The following is a 21830-nucleotide window of genomic DNA, read 5'->3' as shown; positions in this document are numbered from 1 at the left end:
TTGTATTTGAATAAAATAAAATTAAAAATAATAAAAAAGAAAGATTTTGGGGGGATTTTGTCAAAAGGATTGGAGGAAGCCTTCACTTCTGGGCCCCGCGCCCCCCTCTCCCCTCCTGTACTCATAAACAGGAGAAACTAAAGGTTGAATCATCCAGGCCAAAGTGTGAAAAGGTTGAATCCTGGCAACTGGACGGATATTTGTTCACTTGAGACATTTCGCTGCCATCTGAGCAGCTTCCTCGGTCAAAGCGACTCGGTTAGGCCTACAGTCTTTGGAAGGTACCACACCAGCTTCAAGGGTTTCTCCCCCCAAATGACAGGCTAACAAATATTGGTCCAGTTGCCAGGATCCAATCTTTGGACATCTTTGCCTGGATGATTGAGAGTCTTCATTGACGTAAGCGGGACAGAAAAGCCAGCCGGAGCCCATTGGAGGGGAGGTCCTGTGGAACCATTTTGGCCCAGGCTCTCTAAGATTCGTTCCCCAAGCTGTTGAGTGAGGGTCTTGTGATGGGTCAGGTGTGGGTCATCAGTGGGAAGCTTGTGATGGGGAGGTTACATCCGGTCAGGGACATTGTGAGGTGAACTGGTGGGGAGAGAGGGGGCTTGGATGCGTTGGTTAAGGGTCAGTGCGATCTCTGGTTGGTTGTGTGGTTGATTTGGATTCTGAGGGGTTTGTAAGCTCGTTGTAGGTGTGTCTGTTGATGGAATTGCCAGGCTCCGATGGACTCATGAGCGTGGCGGGTGGTAGCGTGGCCGATTTTTGTATTGCTCCAGTCGAGCTGCCAAGAACATCAACAGTGACATCCCCTAACACTGCTGAAGATGTTACCTAGCCTGGTAACAAAACATTCAGAAACCAACCCACAAGCTTGGAGAACGAACCTTCGCCCTCATCTTATGTTGGTTTCCAAATGTTTCGTTACCAGGCTAGGTAACATCTTCAGCAGAGTTTAGGGGTTTAGCTCTTTTTAGGTTCCAAGCAACACCTGGAATTGCACTCGGGGCCCCATTAGAGGCCATGCAAACCCCTCACCTGCCTGCCCCAATATAGGAGTTATGTTGCTGCCCCGTCTCATGCCAGCTCCTGTACAAGATGCTGCCTTTTGTACTAGATGTAGTTTCTGTGCAATCTTTCAGGAGAGTCCAAGGGAGACCACAGGGTAGTAAATTAACCTGGGGGGGGGGGGAATCACAAGGTTGTGAAGGGAGCTGGGGCTCTCCCTCAAAAAGGGGGGCACATGGTGTAGGAGCCAAATCTGGGCAAAGGGATCCCCGGCCAGGATTTCAACCAGTCATTCAGGAAGACTTCTAAAGGTGTGGGTGTCCCTGAAAGTGGGAGGGGGCAGATTTCAATGCAGAGAAAAATCTAAACCCCTTCCCCATTACTGCCCCATTATGTCATGGTTCCGACAGATGAAACTCTTCAAAGAACTTGTTTACCTTAAAGAATCTTTATTCAAGTTCCATGGCATCCTCGAAGCCAAAATCTGAATTCTCCCCTAAACACATAATATCAAAGCACAATTCCCTCCTCTAATTAACAGTCATAAATCACATTCTCCAATTAGTTTGAAATGCTGACCTTCCCTCTAGTTCTCTAACCCACCATTCCTTATCATCTCTTATTTCAAACAGCCTTGAAAAAAAACACTCTACTAGATGGTTATGCCTAACTAATTCCCATATACATTCTTCCTTCTCCCGTCCCCAGCATCATCTAATTCTAACTCTAAAAGTAACAGACAAATTAAGGGGGAAATGGCTGCATTTTCATATATTGTCAAAGCAAGAACATCCGATGCTAGCAGTGTTGACACATTACTGGAAATTTTCAACAGAGGATCTTCTTGCCTGTGGGGTGAGGTGGAAGTGGGAGAGCAGATGGGCCATCTCAGTCTCCTCCTCCTCCTCCTCCACAGACAATTCTGAGTCCAACAATTCTTCAGTCACCAACTTCGACCTCGGCTGACGGGGGAGCCAAGGGCAGCTACAGGACAGAAGGGAGGGGGAAATGCTCCTCCCCTGCCCCCCACTTTGGGTCAGAACTGCATGTGGGAAGTCAGCTCCCCAGAAAAGGAAATATTAAAAGGGCAGAAAAATATATTTCCTCAAAGGATCTTAAAGAGGCAGAAAAGCATGCCCAGTTTTTCTGTCTCCCTCCCCCAAGCAGAAACCAGCTCTATAGAAATGCAGATGTAAATAAATCCAGGAAGGTTGGAGCTAGAAGATTAAGAAGACAAAGACACCTAAAATCTTCATACCCCACCCAGAGTCTAAGACAGGACATAATAGGATTAACTCACAGATGCCAAAGGGACACAGATCAAAATACATGACACAGGAAATAGCCTCAAACAGGAACAGGAAACAACTCCAACCAAAAGGCTCAAGAGGGTATAAAAACCCACTCCCTACATGTGCTCGCTCTATTTTTTCTGCCAGAGCCATCTTTCTGTCTGGCTCTCCTCTTCAATAAACTGCAACCTTGTTTCTAAAGCAGTCACCATGTTTATTCTCAGCTTGGACTGAACCACGATGAAGACTTTTCTTTCAACAGGACCAAGCTGGGCCTTGATTCAGACATCTGTTTTTTGAGATCTTGGTGTTTGGTGACCTTGGCTTTTTCCCTCAAAACCTGGTTAAGACAAAACTAGGTATCCTCATTGCTCTTCCGACATGAGAGAGGCTAGCTTTTTAATGTCAGTTGTTTTATCTTTTTTTCATAGGGCTTTATTTCTTTAGTGAAACCATTTGTATTATAGACATCCATCCACAGTTCAAATTGGTAGGCCTTCAGGTTTTTTATTATAAACATTAAAAGTGTATATACATAACATTTAAAATAATAATGATAATAATAAAGTTGGAAGTGACCTTGGAGGTCATCTAGTCCAACCCCCTGCTCAGGCAGGAAACCCTATACCATTTCAGACAAATGGTTGTCCAGTCTCTTCTTAAAAACTTCCAATGTTGGAGCATTCACCACTTCTGGAGGCAGGCCATCCCACTGGTTAACCATTCTAACTGTCAGGAAGTTTCTCCTTAGTTCTAGGTTGCTTCTCTCCTTGATTAGTTTCCATCTGTTGCTTCTTGTCCTGCCTTCAGGCGCCTTGGAAAATAGCTTTAGGTCAATAATGTGACCTAAAATAGAAAAATGACCACACCTCTTCTCATTCTGTCCTCACTCTATCCAGGGTTTTGTGGTAACAGACAAGTCACATGTTCCCCAGGGAACATTAAAAGGGCATCCCCCTGTGGGGAATCTTCCATAGGGCAGGGGCTGTACGTGAAAAGTCCTGTTTCTCAGGGTCCACAAGGGGCCAATGCTTAATGGAAGAGACCTATAATGTCCCTACCCTATCCGGTCTGATGGGATGGGCCCCTTAAAATAAGGAGAGGTCTTCTAGTCCAGCTCCCTGCTCAAGCAGAAGAACCTATACCAGTGATGGCGAACTTTTAGAGACCGAATGCCCAAAACCGCCTCACCCCTGCCCTACCCCTGCCTCTCCTGCCCACAGGGCCACCCACTGCCTCCACAGCCCACCACAGCAGATCGCCCAGGAGGCCCAGGAGTGTCATGCCGGGCACGCCCTCTGTCTGCGCCCTGCAGCATCATCTGCACGTGATGGGGCGCGAGAGCGGAGTCTTGTCCCCACTGCCTGGTTGCCATCTCCTGGGCTGCACTGCTCCGTGGAGACTGCGTCCAGGATGACTCTCCTATGGGGGGAGCTCCTGGTGAGGAGGAGGCCATGGGGGGTGGCGGGGCTGGGGCGATGGCATGTGTGCCCACAGAGAGGGCTCTGAAAGCCACTTCTGGCACGCATGCTCTAGGTTCGCCACCACTGACCTATACCATTTCAGACAAGTGACTGTCCAGTCTCTTCTTAAACATTTCCAGTGATGGAGCACCCACAATTTCTGGGGGCAAGCTGGTTGATTGTCCTCACTGTCAGGAAGTTTCTCTTTAATTCCAGGTTGCCCGTGGAGAAGGCATCTTGTCTAATCATGTCTAATCTGGAAGATCTCATCTTCTTTGGGGCAACATTTCTCGGCCTGTGAAATGTTCGTCCAGTAGCTCTGGGAGACTTCGGGGGCCACTGCCCTCCACAGGATACCTTGTGCTGCAAAGAGAGGAAATGAAGATGTCAACAACCCTATTTGTAATCAGATGTGGGTGTTTTCTCTCCTTCCCGTAGCTGTCTCTTCCCCCCACAGCAACACTGTGGGGAAGGACGCCGCCGAAGAGAAGAAAGGTTTCCAATATCCCTCCATATAAACAAGAGGGATCTTCTAGGAAGGGGTCATCACTTCTCCCCACCCCCAAGTGTTTCCTTCCTCTCGTCTCTCTTATACCTCCAGCTCATCATCACCAAGAAGCCTTTATCCTAGACGGGCACTCCCATGTTTTTCCAGTCCATCCTGTCGCCCCCTTCCCCTCCTGTCCTTCCTGGACTGAAATCCCCCCATTTTCCCAGGATGCCCCAGGTTCTGCTCCCAGCTCATTTCCTGTCTCCCTCTCCTCCCTTGGAGCTGATGGGCCAGAGAAGCTGAGCTTTGACCAATTTTCCCTTGTAGAGCAGCCAACCGAAGGGTCCCCAAGAGGTGGGGCTGAGCCCCAGAGGAGCCCCAGACATCCCACCATCCCTCCATGGCTGCCTTGGGAAGACTTCAAATATAAATTCCCCCCTCCCCCAAACGATCCTGAAGGTGTTAAAAGCTCTCCGGAATTTCTCAGGTGTGGAATTGTATCTCTTAAATAGACTTCAGCAACAGCAGAGTCTCACCTCCGATGCAGTTTTGGGCTGGAGCATCGCCTGCGGTTGAATCTTATCTTCTGTGCCGTAAATTGGGACAGAAGGATGCATTTCTAGATCACTGTCATCAGAGGAAGTTGTCACATCCTGATGCAATTTTTTTCTGCTTCTCAGCCAGTGGCCTAATACTGTATATGGCAGAAAGAGAAGACAGTTTATTTCTAGGGCAGCAGCTCTAGAATATAAGATGAAGACCCTGAAAGGCCCAGATGATGCAGCTGCCTGGATTTTAGCCCAGCCTCTTGATTTGTTTATTATAGCTGAAAGGCAAAATTGTTGGCTGTCTAGAGGTGCTGACCATGGGGAACTGGAAGGGATATTCTTGGGGATATCAAGCAATAATCAAGTTGAAAGTGCCTGTGTTCCTATTAGAGCACTGATGGGACATCACAGTCTTACTTTTCCCATCCCCACTGAAGCCATTCAAAACTGGCCAGCAGGGCTGTTCCCAAGAGGATCTTGGCCACCCTCAATTACTTTTAAGCAATGATGTTAAACTTCTGGGAATTCTGCTATTGGTACAAGACAGATGTTGTCCTCCATATGCTTCCAGACATGGTAATTCTGAATCCAACTCTCGCAACATTTGTTTTGATTTCTACTCCAAAACCCCAGTCCCAACCCGGCAAGATCTAAGCACCATCATCCTTGGTTGATCTTGAAAAGCTAAGTAAGGTCTGACTGGCTTAGTATTTGCACCTGAGACTGGCAAGCGAGGGAGACAAATTGCTAGCAAGTCCAACAGGCACATCTGGGAAGAAATGGCTGAAAAAAAATAACATGGATGTACAACAACAACAACAACAACAATAATAAAGTTGGAAGGGACCTTGGAGGTCATCGAGTCCAACCCCCTGCTCAGGCAGGAAACCCTATACCATTTCAGACAAATGGCGTCCAGTCTCTTCTTAAAAACTTCCAGTGTTAGAGCATTCACCACTTCTGGAGGTAGGTTGTTCCATTGGTTAATTGTTCTAACTGTCAGGAAGTTTCTCCTTAATTCTAAGTTGCTTCTCTACTTGATCAGTTTCCATCCATTGGTTCTCATTCTGCCTTCAGGCACCTTGGAGAATAGCTTGACTCCCTCTTCTTTGGGGCAGCCCCTGAGATATTGGAACACGGCTATCATGCCCCCCCTCATCCTTCTTTTCGTTAAACTAGACATACCCAATTCCAGCAACCATTCCTTATATGTTTTAGCCTCCAGTCCCCTAATCATTTTTGTTGCTCTTCTCTGTACTCTTTCTAGAGTCTCAGCATCTTTTTTACATCGCGGTGACCAAAACTGGATGCAGTCTTTCAAGTGTGGCCTTACCAAGGCATTGTAAAGTGGTATTAACACTTCACGTGATCTTGATTCTATCCTTCTGTTAATGCAGCCCAGCACTGTGTTGACTTTTTTGATAGCTGCAGCACACTGCTGGCTCATATTTAAGTGATTGTCCACTAGGACTCCGAGATCCTTCTCACAGTTACTTGGTGAAGGTCATTTGAGGAGACACTTCCCATGTCTCACGTCTCTTGCTCTGAGCCAAGCAAGCAGTAATACCTTCCACCGTCGGGCCTTCCCCTCTCTTGTTGTCTGTTCCCAAGTGTGATTTGCAAGCAGTGGCAGATGACATGGCACCCGTCCCTCCATGGCCCACCTCCCTGGAGTTTACCTGAAGGTCCCTCTTGCCAGGTGAGAAGACACTGGGATCCTCTCCAAGGCAAGACAATGGTTTTCCTTGGCACTTCAGAGATTATTAATCAGGCTTTCCCTTGATTCCTGAGCCCCTGATATTTAATAGTTACTCCTCTGAAGAAAGTCAGCGGAGGCTAAGGAGGCTCCCTTCCATATAACAGCAAGGTTGAACATTTACAGGAAGTGAGGAAATGTCTGCATCATTTCTTCTTCCTTTCTAACTCTCATTCAAAATGCTGTTTGTGGGGAAGGGTCTTTTGGGGATCCTGACTGCAACTCTCAGAGAGGCTCTCTCCCACCCACACCAGATCAGTCCACACAAAAAGACACAGGGTTTGGGGTCAATAGATGTGTTTCACTTACAGATTAGGAAAACAGTCATAAGTATCAAGATGATCAACGGAAATGCCACAACATATATATCTAAAGAAAGAGAAATATGGTTCTGATTAGACAGATACTGAGTTCCCCAACATGGAGTGTCAAGCTATGAAGATTCTTGTCATTAAAACTGCCAACTTGCTTCTAGCTTGCCGACAGTTGTGAGGGGGAGGAGGAAGTTTTGGGGTCCACAGCTGTTTCCTATCCACGTGAGAGCCGAAGTCACCGGAGAGATGTTTTGGCGAAGAGAGACTTTCTTCTCATAACAAATGTTTGAAGGCTAATTGGACAATCTGAGCTGAGCTGTCAGAGAGGGGAGGGAAAGTTTTACTCTTTTAATTATCTTTTTCCCACCATATTGCCAGAGCTAGCTTTCTTTCTACCCTGCCGGTATGCTATGCCTAATAAAGTTTGACATTAGGGGATTGCAATGTCTCCTGTGTGTTTACTTTGTTGGGTTTTTCAACCGGAACATGACACGGAGATGCTAAGCAACGGAAGCATTTCCCCATCTGAACTGGCCCTCCAGGCAGTGTCTCCACTTGAAGGAAGCCCCTCCCCTACAAGTCTCAAGTGGGCAGAGCGAAAGGCTTTGAAGGGCAGAAGGAAGAGCCACAATCAAGATGGCAGTCAAATAAATGGCGCTTCAGCCTGGGCCAAGAAATCAGATTAAATACATGTGTCTCACAGAACACTCCCTTGTTTACATGAAGATAAATGGAAGGAAGAGGAAGCATGTGCAGACTGCAATAGTTATAGTATTATAGTTTTGTAAAAAGAGTAGTTCTGAAGTAGCTGACATTGGCCCAGCCTCCCCTGCTGAAAGGGACATTGAATGACCTAGTGCAGGGCTTTTCAACCAGTGGTATGGGTACCACTTGTGGTACACTGGCACCTGGCAGGTGGTACACGACCATCCTAGAAAAGTGGTAGTGGGGGAGGGGAATGAGCTGAACCGTGAGAGATGGGTGGAGACGCAGGATCATCAGGGCTCAGTGGAAGCGCCAGGATCAGTGCCGCTTTCCAGCTGATTGGTGCTGATCGGGGCTTTCAGAGCTCAGTGGCAGCACTAGGATCAACGCCAGGCTCCAGCTGGAGCTCGGCGCTGATCCTGGTGCTTCTGCTGAGTCCTGAAGAAGCACCAATCAGCTGGAATGTTGCAGCATCTCCAGGGTCTTGAGATTTACATTCAGATGCTTGGCAACTGATTCATATTTATGAGAGTCATAGTGTCCCAGGGTCATGTGAAGTGACCAAAACCTGCTGCAATGACCCAGCAGACGGGGGGGCAGGGAATAAAAAACAAACACTCCCCCCACCTCACCCCTGCTGCCAATCCTCAACAGAAATGCTCACAACAATGAAAACCTCGGAGAGGAGGAAGAGCACCGCCGGGCGGGCAGGCAGGTGTCTTGCTCGGCTGTGGCTTGGGGGCACTTTTTTTAGTGCCATTGTAACTTCGAACAGTCACTAAGCGAACTGTTGTAAGTCGAAGACTACCTGTACTTTATCACTTTTTTCCTTTTTGAGGGGGGTCATCAAGTTTTTGACACCTTGCTAGGCAACTGGTGGTACTCAGATGTTGCCATATCCTAAAAGTGGTACAATGGGTGAAAATGTTGAAAAGCCCTGACCTAGTCCGATCAGATAATTCTACCAGATCAGATAATTGTCCGATCAGATAATTCTACCAGAAAGCAAAAAAAAAAGTGTGTTTTGTGTCTCTCGTATTTTCTATCTCCATATCGTATCATACTGTGTCATATTTTAGAATAGAATAGAGCTGGAAGGGACCTTAAGCAGGAGAATTTATATCAGTGATGGCGAATCTTTTAGAGACCGAGTGCCCAAGCTGCAACCCAAAACCCTCTTATGCATCGTCAGGTGCTGGGTGGGGGTGGCCCATTGGGTGGCTGTGGCCCATTGGGTGGGCGTAGCTGCAGTGGTAACAGCAGACTGGGTGGGACTAAAAAGTTCAATCAATCAATTCCAACTTTGCAAGATCTTTTTTTTTCCCCGCGAGAAGTTGAAATTGACTGATTGATTTAACCTTTTTTTTTTTTTTTGCACACGGCGGCGGAGGCCTAAAGTGAAAAAGTTTTATAAAACCCAGCTGAAGGCCTAGGACAGGGGCGACGGCGCACGTGCCCACAGAGAGGGCTCTGAGTGCCGCCTCTGGCACCCGTGCCATAGGTTCGCCACCACTGGTCTATATCATTTCAGACATTTTCATACCTTTGTTCTTAAGTTTCCACTTCAACTCCCCTGTCAATAATCACTTGGACACAGATCGAGTCCAAGATGGCGGCAGAGTAGGAAGCAGCATCAGAAAAGCACCCCAGACTGCAGCCCCCCCCCCAAAATAGAAAGGCGAGTGTTGATAATAGGAGATTCTATCCTCAAAAGAACAGAATCATCCATCTGTAGACCAAACATACAATCCAGATAGGTATGCTGTCTCCCTGGAGCAAAAATCAAAGATGTAGCTGAGAACCTAACCAAAATAATTAGGCCCACAGATTACTACCCCTTCCTCCTTCTCCACATTGGAACGAATGACACAACAAACAACCTGAATGCAATAGAGAGGGACTACAAACAACTAGGCAACAAAGTTAAGCAGCTAGGAGCAAAATGGAGTTTTCTCGTCAGTGCTCCCAACGGAAGGCCAACATCCATTGAGGGGAAAAAAATTTTGTTGAGTGTTTTTTTTTTTTTTGATGTTCCCTGTTGGTCCAAATACGTGACATGTCTCAGCCTCTCACCTGTTTCCTCCTTCCAGGCCAAGATCAGGGGCTCCTGCAAGCCCTGGTGCTCCAGGTGACAACGAAAATGGTCCCTCTTCTTGGGGTCGATCTCAATGCTGAGCCAGACATAATAGGTGCCATCTGAGTTGGGGGCCACGTTCCTAGGGAGGGTCTCGTACACGCAGGCCTCTCCGTCCCTGGTCCAGGTGGCCTGGATCTCCTTGGGGTAGAAGCCAAAGGCCTGGCAGATGAGGACCTCCAGGCTGTCATCAACCACCTTACGAGTCACCTTCCCCACTGGGGGCTCTGTAGAAACAGCAACAACACAATTCCCAGGATCTAAAATTAGGGAAGACCTCATTTGGTTATCTTCTCCCCCTGTTCCCTCTCCTCTCCTGAACCTCCAGGCCCCTCAAAGATGGGGGCATTGAACTCTTTAGCTTTATTTTTGAAAGAGACACATAGACTTTGGGGTAAAGTTCTCACTCTGACCAAGATAATTGTACTGCTTGGGGGTTAACTCAGTTTTGACATCCCACATTGAATTTGTTCAGGTTGGTTCTATCTAGACCAGTGGTTCTCAACCTGTGGGTCGGGACTCCATCTGGGGTCGAACGACCATTTCACGGGGGTCGCCAAACAACTCAGTCCGCCATTTTTTCCCCCTTTTCCTTAGCTGTGCTACTCCCTTTTATTCAATTGGCTTTTGAAAGCCAATAGAATAGACTCTCTTGAATAGAGTCTAATTCTATTGGCTTTCAAAAGCCAATAGGAATTGTCCAGGCTGTCTCTGCCCTGCTGAGCCCGCCAAAAGTCCCATTCTGCAAATGGTGCTGCACCAGTGGAGTAGTCCTTGACTTACGACCGGTTGAGTAGTCCTCAACTTACGACCGGTTGGGGGTCACGGCATTAAAAAGGTTGAGAACCACTGGTCTAGATGGAAATCAGGAACAAACTCATCTTTTAATTCTGCCCCCAAATACAGAAGATGAGAGTTAGAATTTATTCTGCTTTGCAGGATTTCCTCATGGAAATGGGAATGGATTTCAATCTTAATATCTTGCTCACTTCATTTCGTTTTTGTTATCTTTGAAGAACTTAACTCGGGAGGGGGGCATTAAAGGATCGTTCCCCTGTCCTGAATTATTTTTTATTGAAAAGTTTTATAAAAGTTACAATATAAACCCCAACCCCCCTCTCCCTCCCCCACTTCCCAGAGCTGAATACAGGGTTACAATTATAATAATCATAATCTAACTAACATTAACCAACTATATCAATAACCAAATCCATAATGCGCTTTAACTCCCCTTTAGCATAAATATAAACAAATTAAAAGTAAACATAATAATAGTAAAAACATAAACATAATATCCTAATTATTAAACTAATTATTAAACAATACAATATCCAAACTGTTAAACAATACTAATACTAAAAATAATAATAATATTCCACTATAATAAACTATTAATAATACTCTTAAGATTTACTCATAAACTAAGTGGAACTTTTTAGTCCCATATTTATTCTGAATATAATTTATCCATCTTCTCCAAACTGAAATGAATCTTTCTTGTGAATGATCCTTCAAATAAGTCCTGAATTTTGATTTGGTAAATGCCCAGCTCTTTTTGTTCCAGGCACATTTTGTGCTGGGCAGAAAAGAAATAATATGAGGAAGGGAAGAGGCAGGAGCCTACAAAAAATTGCACAATAGGACCCATTTAGCCACTCACCTGTCCTCTGCAGAGCCTCATTTTTGTAGGACAGCTTCCTCTGCAGCCACTCAATGCAGGTCTTCTCCAGGAAGAATTTGTTTCTCTGGGAGCATCCTGGATTCTCCTCCCACTTCTCCTTGACCTTCTCGGCCTGCGGCTGAGCTGCCACCCATCTGAGCGTCTCCTTGTCGAAGCTGATGAAGTCACTCCCGTCGTAGCCATAGTGCAAAAACCCTCTTTGGCTCCTGTTGCGTCCTTGGCGGGAAAACAGACACGAGAAGCAGCTGGAGTTCTCAGGTTCTTTTATTCAGCGTTCAGCTTACAGGAAGATGGCTTCAGCTCAGCCCAAACGCCTCACAGCCTCTTATATAGGCAACTCCCGGGTAAATGGGTTACTTTTCCCGCGCCAGCACCCGCGCATGCGCACGGCGCTGGCGACAGCCTGTCTGGTCCCGGGCAGCTTTGCACCTGCCCGGGACTGCCTGCAAACGCCCGAGCCGTTTGCAAGGCTCGGGACATAACACCCCTTTCCCCCGGGCTAAAACTACTATCAACATACAACATTTATTTTACACGACAATTTGCTCCCCAGTGTTCCCACTGTTTACTGGCTTCTGTCTTGCCAACAATGTTATGTAATCTTCTAGGTACTTAGGAGATTTCTTTGCTCTCTGTGACCTTCTTAGCTCTGGGTTACTGGCATAAGTCCCCTGACTGGAGGGAGGCATGAGCCTGTTCTCTCTACTGTGCCCTGGTGTCTTCCAAGGACTGTGCCCCGATGCCTGGCCTGCTTGCTTGCCCACCGGGCTCGTCAGGCCAGGGCTTCTGTTGCTTTGTGACCTGGTTGTCCTACCTAGCTGTAGACCCTCAGGCCCCTTGAAGTGATAGCCACTGCTGGGCGTCTCTGTAGAACCCCCTAGGTCAGTCCAAGACCTGTCAGGAGGCTGTCTATTCCCTGAACCCCATTCTGTGTTTGGGCTCGTGTGGGTTTCTGTACTCTCCCAAAACTCAGGTGTCCCCTGATTTGTGCTAGGGGTGTTGTAGTCGGGACTTGGTTCCTCGACTAGCTCTGTGTATGTTTGACCCCCTGTAGGATTTGGGGTAAGGTCAGGCCAACCTTGGGCATTGTGTGCCAGCTCTCTTGCGGGGAATGATTTGTTGGGATGCCCCCGGGTATCCTCCGTTGCTGGAGTGCTGTGTGCTGTGTGTGGAAAGTGAGTATGCCCCCGGGGTAACTCCCTGGCTGGAGTAGGCGTGAGTGCCTGTTGTGTGGGTAAGCTCCAAGACTTCCTTTTCGGAGCAATTGCAGAACCTTGGGACGAGCCGTTTGTGGCTCCCTCAGTGGCGATGGGCAGTAGCTCTTGCCCTTCCCTTTGCTCCAAAGGGTCCCCCTCCCCCCCTGGAAAAGACCCAGGAGTTTCAGCAGAAAAGTCCCGCCTAGAGCGGAGTTGGTCGATGTGCCGACGCAGGACACGACCGTTGTCCAGGGCAACCTCGTAGGAGAGAGGACCTGTGATCCTGGACACAGAAGCGGGGACCCATGTATGACCAGGCCCGTAATTGCGAGCCCAAACCGGGGCACCCACAAGTAGTTGTCTAGGTGCCCTAGGATGTGAGGTAGATGAAGGCAGTCTGTCCGGATGCAACCGGTCAAGTCTCGTAGTAAGTTGGCGCCCCCAACGAAGTTCAGCTGGACTTCTCCCTGTAGAAGTGGACGGTGTGGTGCGATAAGAAAGGAGAAAGTCAGCCAACCTGTGATGCCAGTCCCCGTAGGTGAGTCTCTTCAAGGCGTCCTTTGCGATGCGCACCATGCGTTCAGCCATACCGTTGGTGGACGGGTGAAAAGGCGCAGATGTGGCATGACGAATCAGGTTTGCCTGTAAGAAAGCTTGGAATTCGGAGGAGGTGAATTGAGGGCCGTTGTCGGACACAATGACATCTGGCAGCCCGTGTGCAGCAAAAATCCCCCTCAGTACCTGAATAGTCTTTGCAGTGGTGGTGGATGAGACAGGCACAACCTCAAGCCATTTTGAATGGCTGTCAACAAGGACCAAGAAGAACTGGCCCTGAAAGGGCCCAGCGTAGTCAATGTGCACCCTAGACCATGGGGACTGTGTTTCCTCCCATTTATGCACAGGAGCTTGGGGCATCTCTGGGCGAGATCGTTGGCACATGTGGCATGCGTGTACCTTAGCCTCAATATCTTTATCTAAAGCAGGCCACCACAAGTGGCTGCGTGCAAGAGCCTTCATACGAACAATGCCAGGATGACCCTCGTGGAGGGATTCTAAGACCCTAGTCCTCATTGAGGTGGGAATGACAACTCTGTTTCCCCAAAGCAAACAACCCTGAGAAAGGGACAATTCGTTCCTTTTGGACCAGAAACTCTGAAACTCAGGACTAGGGCAGTGCTCAGGCCACCCGGACAGGACCCAGGAGCGGACACGTGAAAGTGTGTGATCTGTACCTGTTTCAGCGGTAACATCCCTGGCACTAAGAGGAAGCTCGGGCAAGGCTTGGATTGATAGAATGTTGACAGCTGGCGCGGGGTCAGCTTCTACTACTGGCAGAGGCAACCTACTGAGGCCATCAGCATGGCCCATTTCTTTCCCAGGCTTGTGGAGTAATGAAAAATCATATGCAGACAAAAAAATAGACCACCTAAGCATTCTAGGGGAAATGATGTGGGGAGTCTGCTTACGTGTGGTAAACAGTCCCAGCAGAGGCTTATGGTCAGTGAAGACCGTGAAATGCCTGCCATATAGAAAATCGTGGAATTTTTTAATTCCAGCAACAACAGCCAGAGCCTCCCTGTCTATCTGAGCGTAGTTGCGCTCGGCAGAAGACAGTGTTCTGGAGTAGTATGCAATAGGAACCTGAGTTCCATCAGACCTGAGGTGACTCAGGACAGCTCCAACCCCGTAGGGGGATGCATCACAAGCGATGCACACAGGAAGAGACTCGTTGAAATGTGCAAGAACACTGTTAGAAGTGAGCAAGGCCTTGACTTCTTTAAAGCAAGCCTCATGTGCTTGTGACCACAGCCACACAGCTTGTTTGTCTAGTAGCCTGTGAAGAGGCTCAGCTACACTAGCTTTATGTGGAAGAAAAGAATTGTAGAAATTCAGGAGGCCTAAGAAGGCCTGAAGTTCGGCCTTAGACTTTGGCCTGGGTGCTTCTAAAATAGCAGTTAGTTTGGATTCAGCAGGATGAATCCCAGCAGCATCAATTTTGAATCCCAGAAATTCAGTAGAAGGCACCCCAATCTTGCATTTGTCTTTTCTGAGCTTGAGGCCTGATTTCCTGAATCTTAACAGGACAGCCCTAAGCCTTTCAGCTAGAATGTGTGTGGAGTCTCCTGCAATCAAGACATCGTCAAAGTAGGGGCAGACCCCTGGTATACCTCGTAGTGTGTTTTCCATTACGCTTTGGAAAATCCCAGGAGCGACATTCACTCCAAACTGCAGCCTTTTTACCTTAAAGGCTCCCCTGTGGGTCACAATAGTCTGAGCTATGGCAGCATCATTATCAACAGGCAGCTGTTGATATGCTTGAGCTAGGTCAAGCTTTGCAAAAACACGCCCCCCCCTTGAGAGAGGCCAGGATGTGACTGACCACAGGAACAGGATAGGCATGTTGCTGCAATGCCTTATTGAGTGTGCATTTGTAATCAGCACAAATGCGAATGTCCCCATTTGCCTTTAGAGGCGTGACAATGGGGGTCTCCCATGGGCTGGAATCAACAGGTTCTAGGATTCCTTGTTGGATTAGTTTGTCTAATTCAGTGTCAATCTTACTTTTTAAAGCAAAAGGGACCCTTCTTGCTTTAATCCTAATGGGAGTGACAGTGGGGTCTAGCTTTAAGGACACAGGTGGTCCTTTGAATGTGCCCAGCTGGGGGCTGAAAACATCTGCAAATTCCTTGCAGACTTCCTGTAGGTCGAGTGTTTGTAAGCTGTTGAGTCCTGTGACGTGTATCCCCAGGGCCTCAAACCAATCGAGTCCTATGAGACTCGTTCTTTCACCCCCTACTACTAACAAGTCTAGTGGACCTTCAAAACTCTTGTATTGCACGTTAAGGGTGGCCTCCCCCTTAACACACACTCTTGAGTTCTGAAAATCAGTTAATACAATATCAGAAGGCCTTAACTTGGCCTTAGTCCCACTACTGGAACAAATCTTCCTAAATGTATGCAATGAAATGATGGAAAGGGCAGACCCTGTGTCTAGTTCCATAGATAATGGAACCCCTTGTAGCTTCACTTTGAGTGACAGCTTTTTCTTCATGGGCTTGTGTGTGCCTGTCCTACAAATGTTTCTACGCGAAGCGCAAAAACCTACCCTATTCTGGCTGGGGACTCTGGTACCCTTCAGGCGTTCTTCTTGAGGTTGTGCCTTTCGTCGGCCCAGACACACAGCTGCAATGTGCCCTTGTTTGCCGCATGCCCGGCAGGTAGCGGAGCGGAACTTGCAGTCGGTTCTCCTGTGGCGACCTCCACAGCCGATGCACTTGAGCGGAGCTGAAGAGCTTTCCTTCTGATTTTCTCCCTTCGCGGGGTGTAGACGGTCGACTTCTTCGTCCGGATCCTCCTCGGAGTTTCGTCGGACGTCTTCTTGGTGCACGGACGCACCCTCTGCACTGCTTCTGATCGGCCGCATGTTCTTGACGGCGCCGCCTGCTGCTTCTTCCGCGGTGGCTTCCCTTAAAGCGTCTTGGAAGGATAATTCTTCCTTAGCGAAAAGTCTCTGTTGTAGCTCTCGATGCCTCAACCCGCACACGAATCGGTCCCTCAGTCGTTCCTCGAGGTCCTTGAACTCGCAGGGCTTGGCGGCCTTCCGTAACGCGGCGATGTACTCCTTGGCTGACTCCCCGGACCGTTGATCCCTCTGCTCGAAGGTGTGGCGCCATGAGATAACGGACACCTTGGGGTGGAAGTGGTCCTTCAGCAGCTTCTTCAGGTCTGCGTAGCTTACAGACTCTACTGGAACAGGTGCTGCAAGGTTTTCTGCGATTTCGAAGGCGTCTTGGCCGCAAGCGCAAAGCAGGGTGGCAGCCTTCAAGCTATCTTCCCTCACTTGGTTTGCCTTGAAGTAGTTCTCCATTCTGGATACGTAGGACTCCCACCGCTCTGGATGTGAGACGTCGAATTCCGCAAGCCTTCCGATTTTCGCCATCTTCGGATCTTCAGGAGACGGGTCTATCAGCCAGCCTACCCCCGAATGCGCACTGGATTGGCGGGCAGCTGCTGAGTCAACACCGTTCCTCTTCCGCCGCTCAGGACTCCTTGGGTAAGCTTACACTTTTTCCTTTCCAGGTAGTGCAAGGCATCCCATCCTCGTCGCCAGTGTTGCGTCCTTGGCGGGAAAACAGACACGAGAAGCAGCTGGAGTTCTCAGGTTCTTTTATTCAGCGTTCAGCTTACAGGAAGATGGCTTCAGCTCAGCCCAAACGCCTCACAGCCTCTTATATAGGCAACTCCCGGGTAAATGGGTTACTTTTCCCGCGCCAGCACCCGCGCATGCGCACGGCGCTGGCGACAGCCTGTCTGGTCCCGGGCAGCTTTGCACCTGCCCGGGACTGCCTGCAAACGCCCGAGCCGTTTGCAAGGCTCGGGACATAACAGCTCCCGTCTTCCCAGAGCTCACAGCCCAAAATTGCCTGCCAGGTGTGAGGCCCTGAAAGAGACCCAGAGGGGGGTGGGAATAGTTCGAAATTCCTCTCCCCTGGACACCCCACGCTTGATTCAAATGTTTACTTCCGTCCCACCAGCTGAAGCTCAAACACTTTGCCCACCAGATGGGAAGAGACGACTCTGGCGTTGGGGAAGATGGAAGACAAAAGGAGAAGGGGACAGCAGGTGATGAGATGGTTATATAGTGTCATTGATGCAGTGAGCATGAATTTGGGCAAACTCCAGGAGACAATGGAGGATTTGGGGGGGGGCTCGCATCCTGTGGTCCATGGAGTGACAAAGAGTTGGACACAATTTAGTGATCGAACAACATCCCACCAGGAAATTAAGCAACATCCCACCAAGGAATTTGGATCTTTCCTCCCCTTTTTCTTTCAATGGGGTGGGGAATCTCTTTTGTGATCAGGGGCTGTACTTGGTCTTCTGGGGATAGTGCCACATCATGAAGTCCATGAAAGATATCTTGAAGGCGTAGGAGGTGCTTTTTTTTTTCTTTTACAGGAAGGATCTCTCACCATTATGCCCCTTGCAACTGTTGATACCATGTTTTCCCGAAAATAAGACTGGGTCCTATATTAATTTTTGCTGCACAAGACTCATTAGGACTTATTTTCCAGTTAGGTCTTATTTTCATAGAAATATGATACTAAATGCATCCGTCTAGCTGGCAATCTTAACTGGGGCTTATTTTAGGGGTGGGGCTTATATTACGAGCATCATGAAAAATCGTGCTGGGGCTTAGTCAAATGATATTTTCCTTTCCAAATCATGTCAACCATTGAAGTCCCCAGCCACCCACTTTCTAGTCTTGGCCAGCTTTGGAAATTCTCAATCATCTAGGTCATGGTTATTTGATGCCCCACTCACCCACACACATAACTGTGGTTCAGTGAGTTTAGTAATGCTCCCCAGAAATTCCCCTTACCAATACTCAGAACTGTCCCAATAAGTCCAGCCACAAGCAAGCCAAGATTAGTCCAAAAAGCAATTGGTCAATAGCCCAAAAAGCAAGTGAAAGTTGCTCAAACCAATAGCTCCACTAAACAAACTTAAATCCACCAGGCCAGAATTAAATAAACACACACACAAAAACTCACTTAGCAAGAAAAGGTCAGAGTCCCCAAGGCACAATTCCAACATGCTGAAGCAGGACAATCAAACAAACGGCCAGCAAACCAACAAGTTGTTCCTAGCAACGCCTCCCTCTTTCTGCTGTGATAAATAGCCAGCTTTCTGGTGCAGCCCATCAAGATGGACGGGGCCTTCTCCTACCAAGTAGTCTGGCTGACCTCCATTGCTCCTGCCTTTTCTCTGCCCTGCATGCTCTCGGATCAGGTGCAGAAGGTAGTTCCTCCTCCTCTTTGCTGGTTGCTGCCCCTTTCAAGCTTTCCCCAGCTGAAGCCTCCTCCATTCAGCCAGCTGTTCAGAGTCATTAATTAACTCAGTTCCTGATGTGTCAAGAATGAGATCCTCCTCCCTTGAGCTTATCTCTGAGGAAGAATCTGGGGAGTCGCTGTTTCTTCCAAAACTTTTAGGATTTTGCCTGTTTCCCCTCTCCTGATAATTAAAGTGACAAGAGGCAAAAAGTAAGATTGGAGGGAGAATTTGGGTCTTGAAGGCAGATCAGCCTCTGCTCACCTCTAGTCTGGTGGTTGAAGTTTGATAACATCTCCAGGTCAGCCCTGAGCACCCATTCAGGAGCCACAAAGATCTTTGTCTCCTCCATCTCCATCCAGGGCACCAGAGGTTCCATCTTCCTGGTGTGGTTGCCAAAGCGAGCGATGGGCTGGTCATCCAGGTGGACCATGGAGAGGAAGTGGGGCAGCCCCTGGCTGGGTTCTGACACCTTCAGATAGGAATAGCACAGGGAGTGCCTGAAGGAGCCTGGAAGGAGAAGAGGGTGGAGAATAGAAATGAGGAGAGGTCTGCAGCTCCAGCTCCTCCCTCAATGCTATCGTGAAAAGCAGCTCTCTAACAGGAAGATCAACTGTCTGCTTTACTTTGAGGATTCAAGTCATGAGACTAACCCTGAAAGAAGTCTCAAGCAGCAACAAAGAGGAACAATGCTGATCAGGGCACTGGAGGCTAAAACATATAAGGAACTGTGGCTGGAATTGGGTGTGTCTAGTTCAGGAGTAAGCAACCTTGGTTCTTTTATGACTCGTGGACTTCAACTCCCAGAATTCCTGAGCCAGCATGGCTCAGCTTGGAAACCTCTCCCTTTCCCCTCAGCATGGCTGGCTCAGGAATTCTGGGAATTGAAGTCCACTAGTCATAAAAGAGCCAAGGTTGCCTACCTCTGGCCTAGGCCTAGGCCGCTTTATGACTCGTGGACTTCAACTCCCAGAATTCCTCAGCCAGCATGGCTCAGCTTGGAAACCTCTCCCTTTCCCCTCAGCATGGCTGGCTCAAGAATTCTGGGCATTGAAGTCCATGAGTCATAAAAGAGCCAAGGTTGCCTACCCTTGCCCAAATGCCTGAATTTTGATCAGGTGACCGTGAGGAAAAAATATTTAAATATTTAAACCAGGGGTCTTCAAACTTGGCCCTTTTATGACTTGTGGACTTCAACTCCCAGAATTCCTGAGCCAACATGGCTCAGCTTGGAAACTCCCTTTCCCCTCAGCATGGCTGGCTCAGGAATTCTGGGCATTGAAGTCCACGAGTCATAAAAGAGCCAAGGTTGACTACCCCTGGTCTAGTTTAATGAAGAGAAGCATGAGGGGTGACATGATAGCAGTGTTCCAGTATCTCGGGGGCTGCCCCAAAGAAGAGGGAGTCAAGCTATTTTCCAAAGCACCTGAAGGCAGGACAAGAAGCAATGGATGGAAACTAATCAAAGAGAGAAGCAACCTAGAACTAAGGAGAAACTTCCTGACAGTGAGGACAATTAACGAGTGGAACAACCTGCCTCCAGAAGCAGTGAATGCTCCAACACTGGAAGTTTTAAAGAAGAAACTGGACAGCCATTTGTCTGAAATGGTGTAGGGTTTCCTGCCTGAGCAGGGGGTTGGACTAGATGACCTCCAAGGTCCCTTCCAACTTTATTATCATTGTTGTTTGTTGTTGTTGTTGTTGTTGTTATCTCTTGGCTGACCTTGGAAACAGCTGGGCAAATCTAGTGAGGGCGACCCCATGGGACCCTACATGCCCACCACCTGGAAGACCAGCAGGACAGGAGCTGCTTGGAGTTTTGCACCCTACAGAGTATGGAGAATTCAGGATCTGGGAATGTGCACCACACCCAGAAGAAGCCACCCTTGATCACAGTCCAGACTGTTTGTCAAAGGTTCTGATAGATGGAACCAAAAAAATCAGAACCCCGAGGCTTAAAGCCTGCTCAAAGAACGTGTTATTGTATTCAAAATATCGGCACAATCAAAGGTGAAACTATGTCTGAAATTCCCTCCAAAGAGTTACACTATTATAAAGTAAAAGTTCCCACCCCAGTACAAAACAATAATTTATACTATCATGGTTCCGACAGATGAAACTCTTCTTCAAGGCATTGTTTACCTTAAAGAATCTTTATGGGAGTAGCATAGCTTCGGCACTAGCATAGTTGAAGCCAAAAACTAGATTCCCCTCCCCTGAGCACATAGTATCAAAGCACAATTCCCTCCTTCAATTAACAGTCATAAATCACATTGTCCAATTAGTTTGAAATGCAGGCTTTCCCTCCTGTTCTGCCACTGCCAATTCTTATCATCTCTTATTTCATAGGCTAGTACAATATTGTTATGCCTAACGAACTCTCACCACATTCTGCCTCCTCCCCCAGCATCATCTAATTCTAAAAGTAAAGCATAAGAAAGAAAAAGGCTGCATCTTCATATGTTGTCAAAGCAAGAACATCCAATGTTAACAAAATGCCCGACACCCCTGCCCCCTCCATCTCCCCAGCGAGAGAATGAGCTTGGTTCCCACGGGCACAGTATTGTTTAGACTAACATAGAGACTCCAGTCCCCCCTCCCTTTTGTGTGGCAACTTGGAACGATTAGGAGGCTGCAGCCAAGTTCCTTGTAGAGTTGACACAGTTATGATTAGGAAAGAGCTGATTGAATGCCTGGCTGGGGGATGGGGGGGAGTCAACGAGAACTGTAAACATACACTTTTGACTTCCACTTTTGCTCAGGAGAGACCCAGAAAGAACAGGTTGGGCAAAACGCTAAATGTCCTCTCTTTGAACTTCACTCCTTGCTCAGAAAGTCACTGGGAACTGATGACAAATTAAACGCCAAATGTCATTGTCCCACGGGAGCCACTGGTTATTCAAACCTTCCATGTGTTGCGTGTATGGCCCTCGTTTATAAGCTGATAGCAGAAATTTTTAAAAAATAAGAGGAAGCAAGTTTAATCAAAGGAGAAGCTGCGGGGGGGGGGGAGGGACTTTTTGTTGTTTACTTCCTTGCTCAAATGCAAACAGGAATGGATTACTCCACTGTTGAGGGTGGCCACAGAGGAGAACAAATAGAACAGTGTTTCTCAACCTTGACAATTTTAAGGCATGTGGGCTTCAACTCCCAGAATTCCACAGCCAGCATTGCTGGCTGTGGAATTCTGGGAGTTGAAATGCTGGCTGTGGAATTCTGGGAGTTGAAGTCCACATGCCTTAACATTGTCAAGGTTGAAAAACACTGAAATAGCACATGAAGCCAGTTACTGGAAAGAGAGGTTTAATCACGGAGATTAAAGTTGAGTTGACAATTCAGCATGAATCCCTGGCTAGCTAGAATGGTCCTCAAATGGTCCTCAAACCCCTTTCACGGGTTTCCAAAATTGTC

At 47.9% G+C, this 21830-nt stretch overlaps 1 protein-coding gene across 3 annotated transcripts in view; it reads right to left on the bottom strand.

The window, feature by feature from the left end:
- Positions 1-3037: 3037 nt before the first annotated feature.
- Positions 3038-21830, bottom strand: part of LOC120303092 (major histocompatibility complex class I-related gene protein-like) — a 19661-nt gene continuing 868 nt past the window's right edge. For 2 of the 3 annotated variants that reach the window (XM_039332258.1, XM_039332261.1), the window contains exons 2-8: positions 18684-18929; positions 16980-17028; positions 11371-11597; positions 9650-9937; positions 6867-6926; positions 4790-4947; positions 3038-4126 (exon numbers count right to left, since the gene is read on the bottom strand). In XM_039332258.1, coding sequence (XP_039188192.1) covers positions 3890-4126; positions 4790-4947; positions 6867-6926; positions 9650-9937; positions 11371-11597; positions 16980-17028; positions 18684-18929 — 1265 coding nt within the window. In that variant the 3' untranslated portion in view covers positions 3038-3889. Of the gene's footprint in view, positions 4127-4789; positions 4948-6866; positions 6927-9649; positions 9938-11370; positions 11608-16979; positions 17029-18683; positions 18930-21830 lie in introns of all 3 variants that reach the window. The other variant, XM_039332259.1, reaches the window with a different exon arrangement.

Source organism: Crotalus tigris, unplaced genomic scaffold, assembly GCF_016545835.1.
Source record: "Crotalus tigris isolate CLP2741 ecotype Arizona unplaced genomic scaffold, ASM1654583v1 scf7180000024460.1087499, whole genome shotgun sequence".
NCBI lineage: Eukaryota > Metazoa > Chordata > Lepidosauria > Squamata > Viperidae > Crotalus > Crotalus tigris.
This window is presented reverse-complemented; position numbering and strand designations above follow the sequence as displayed.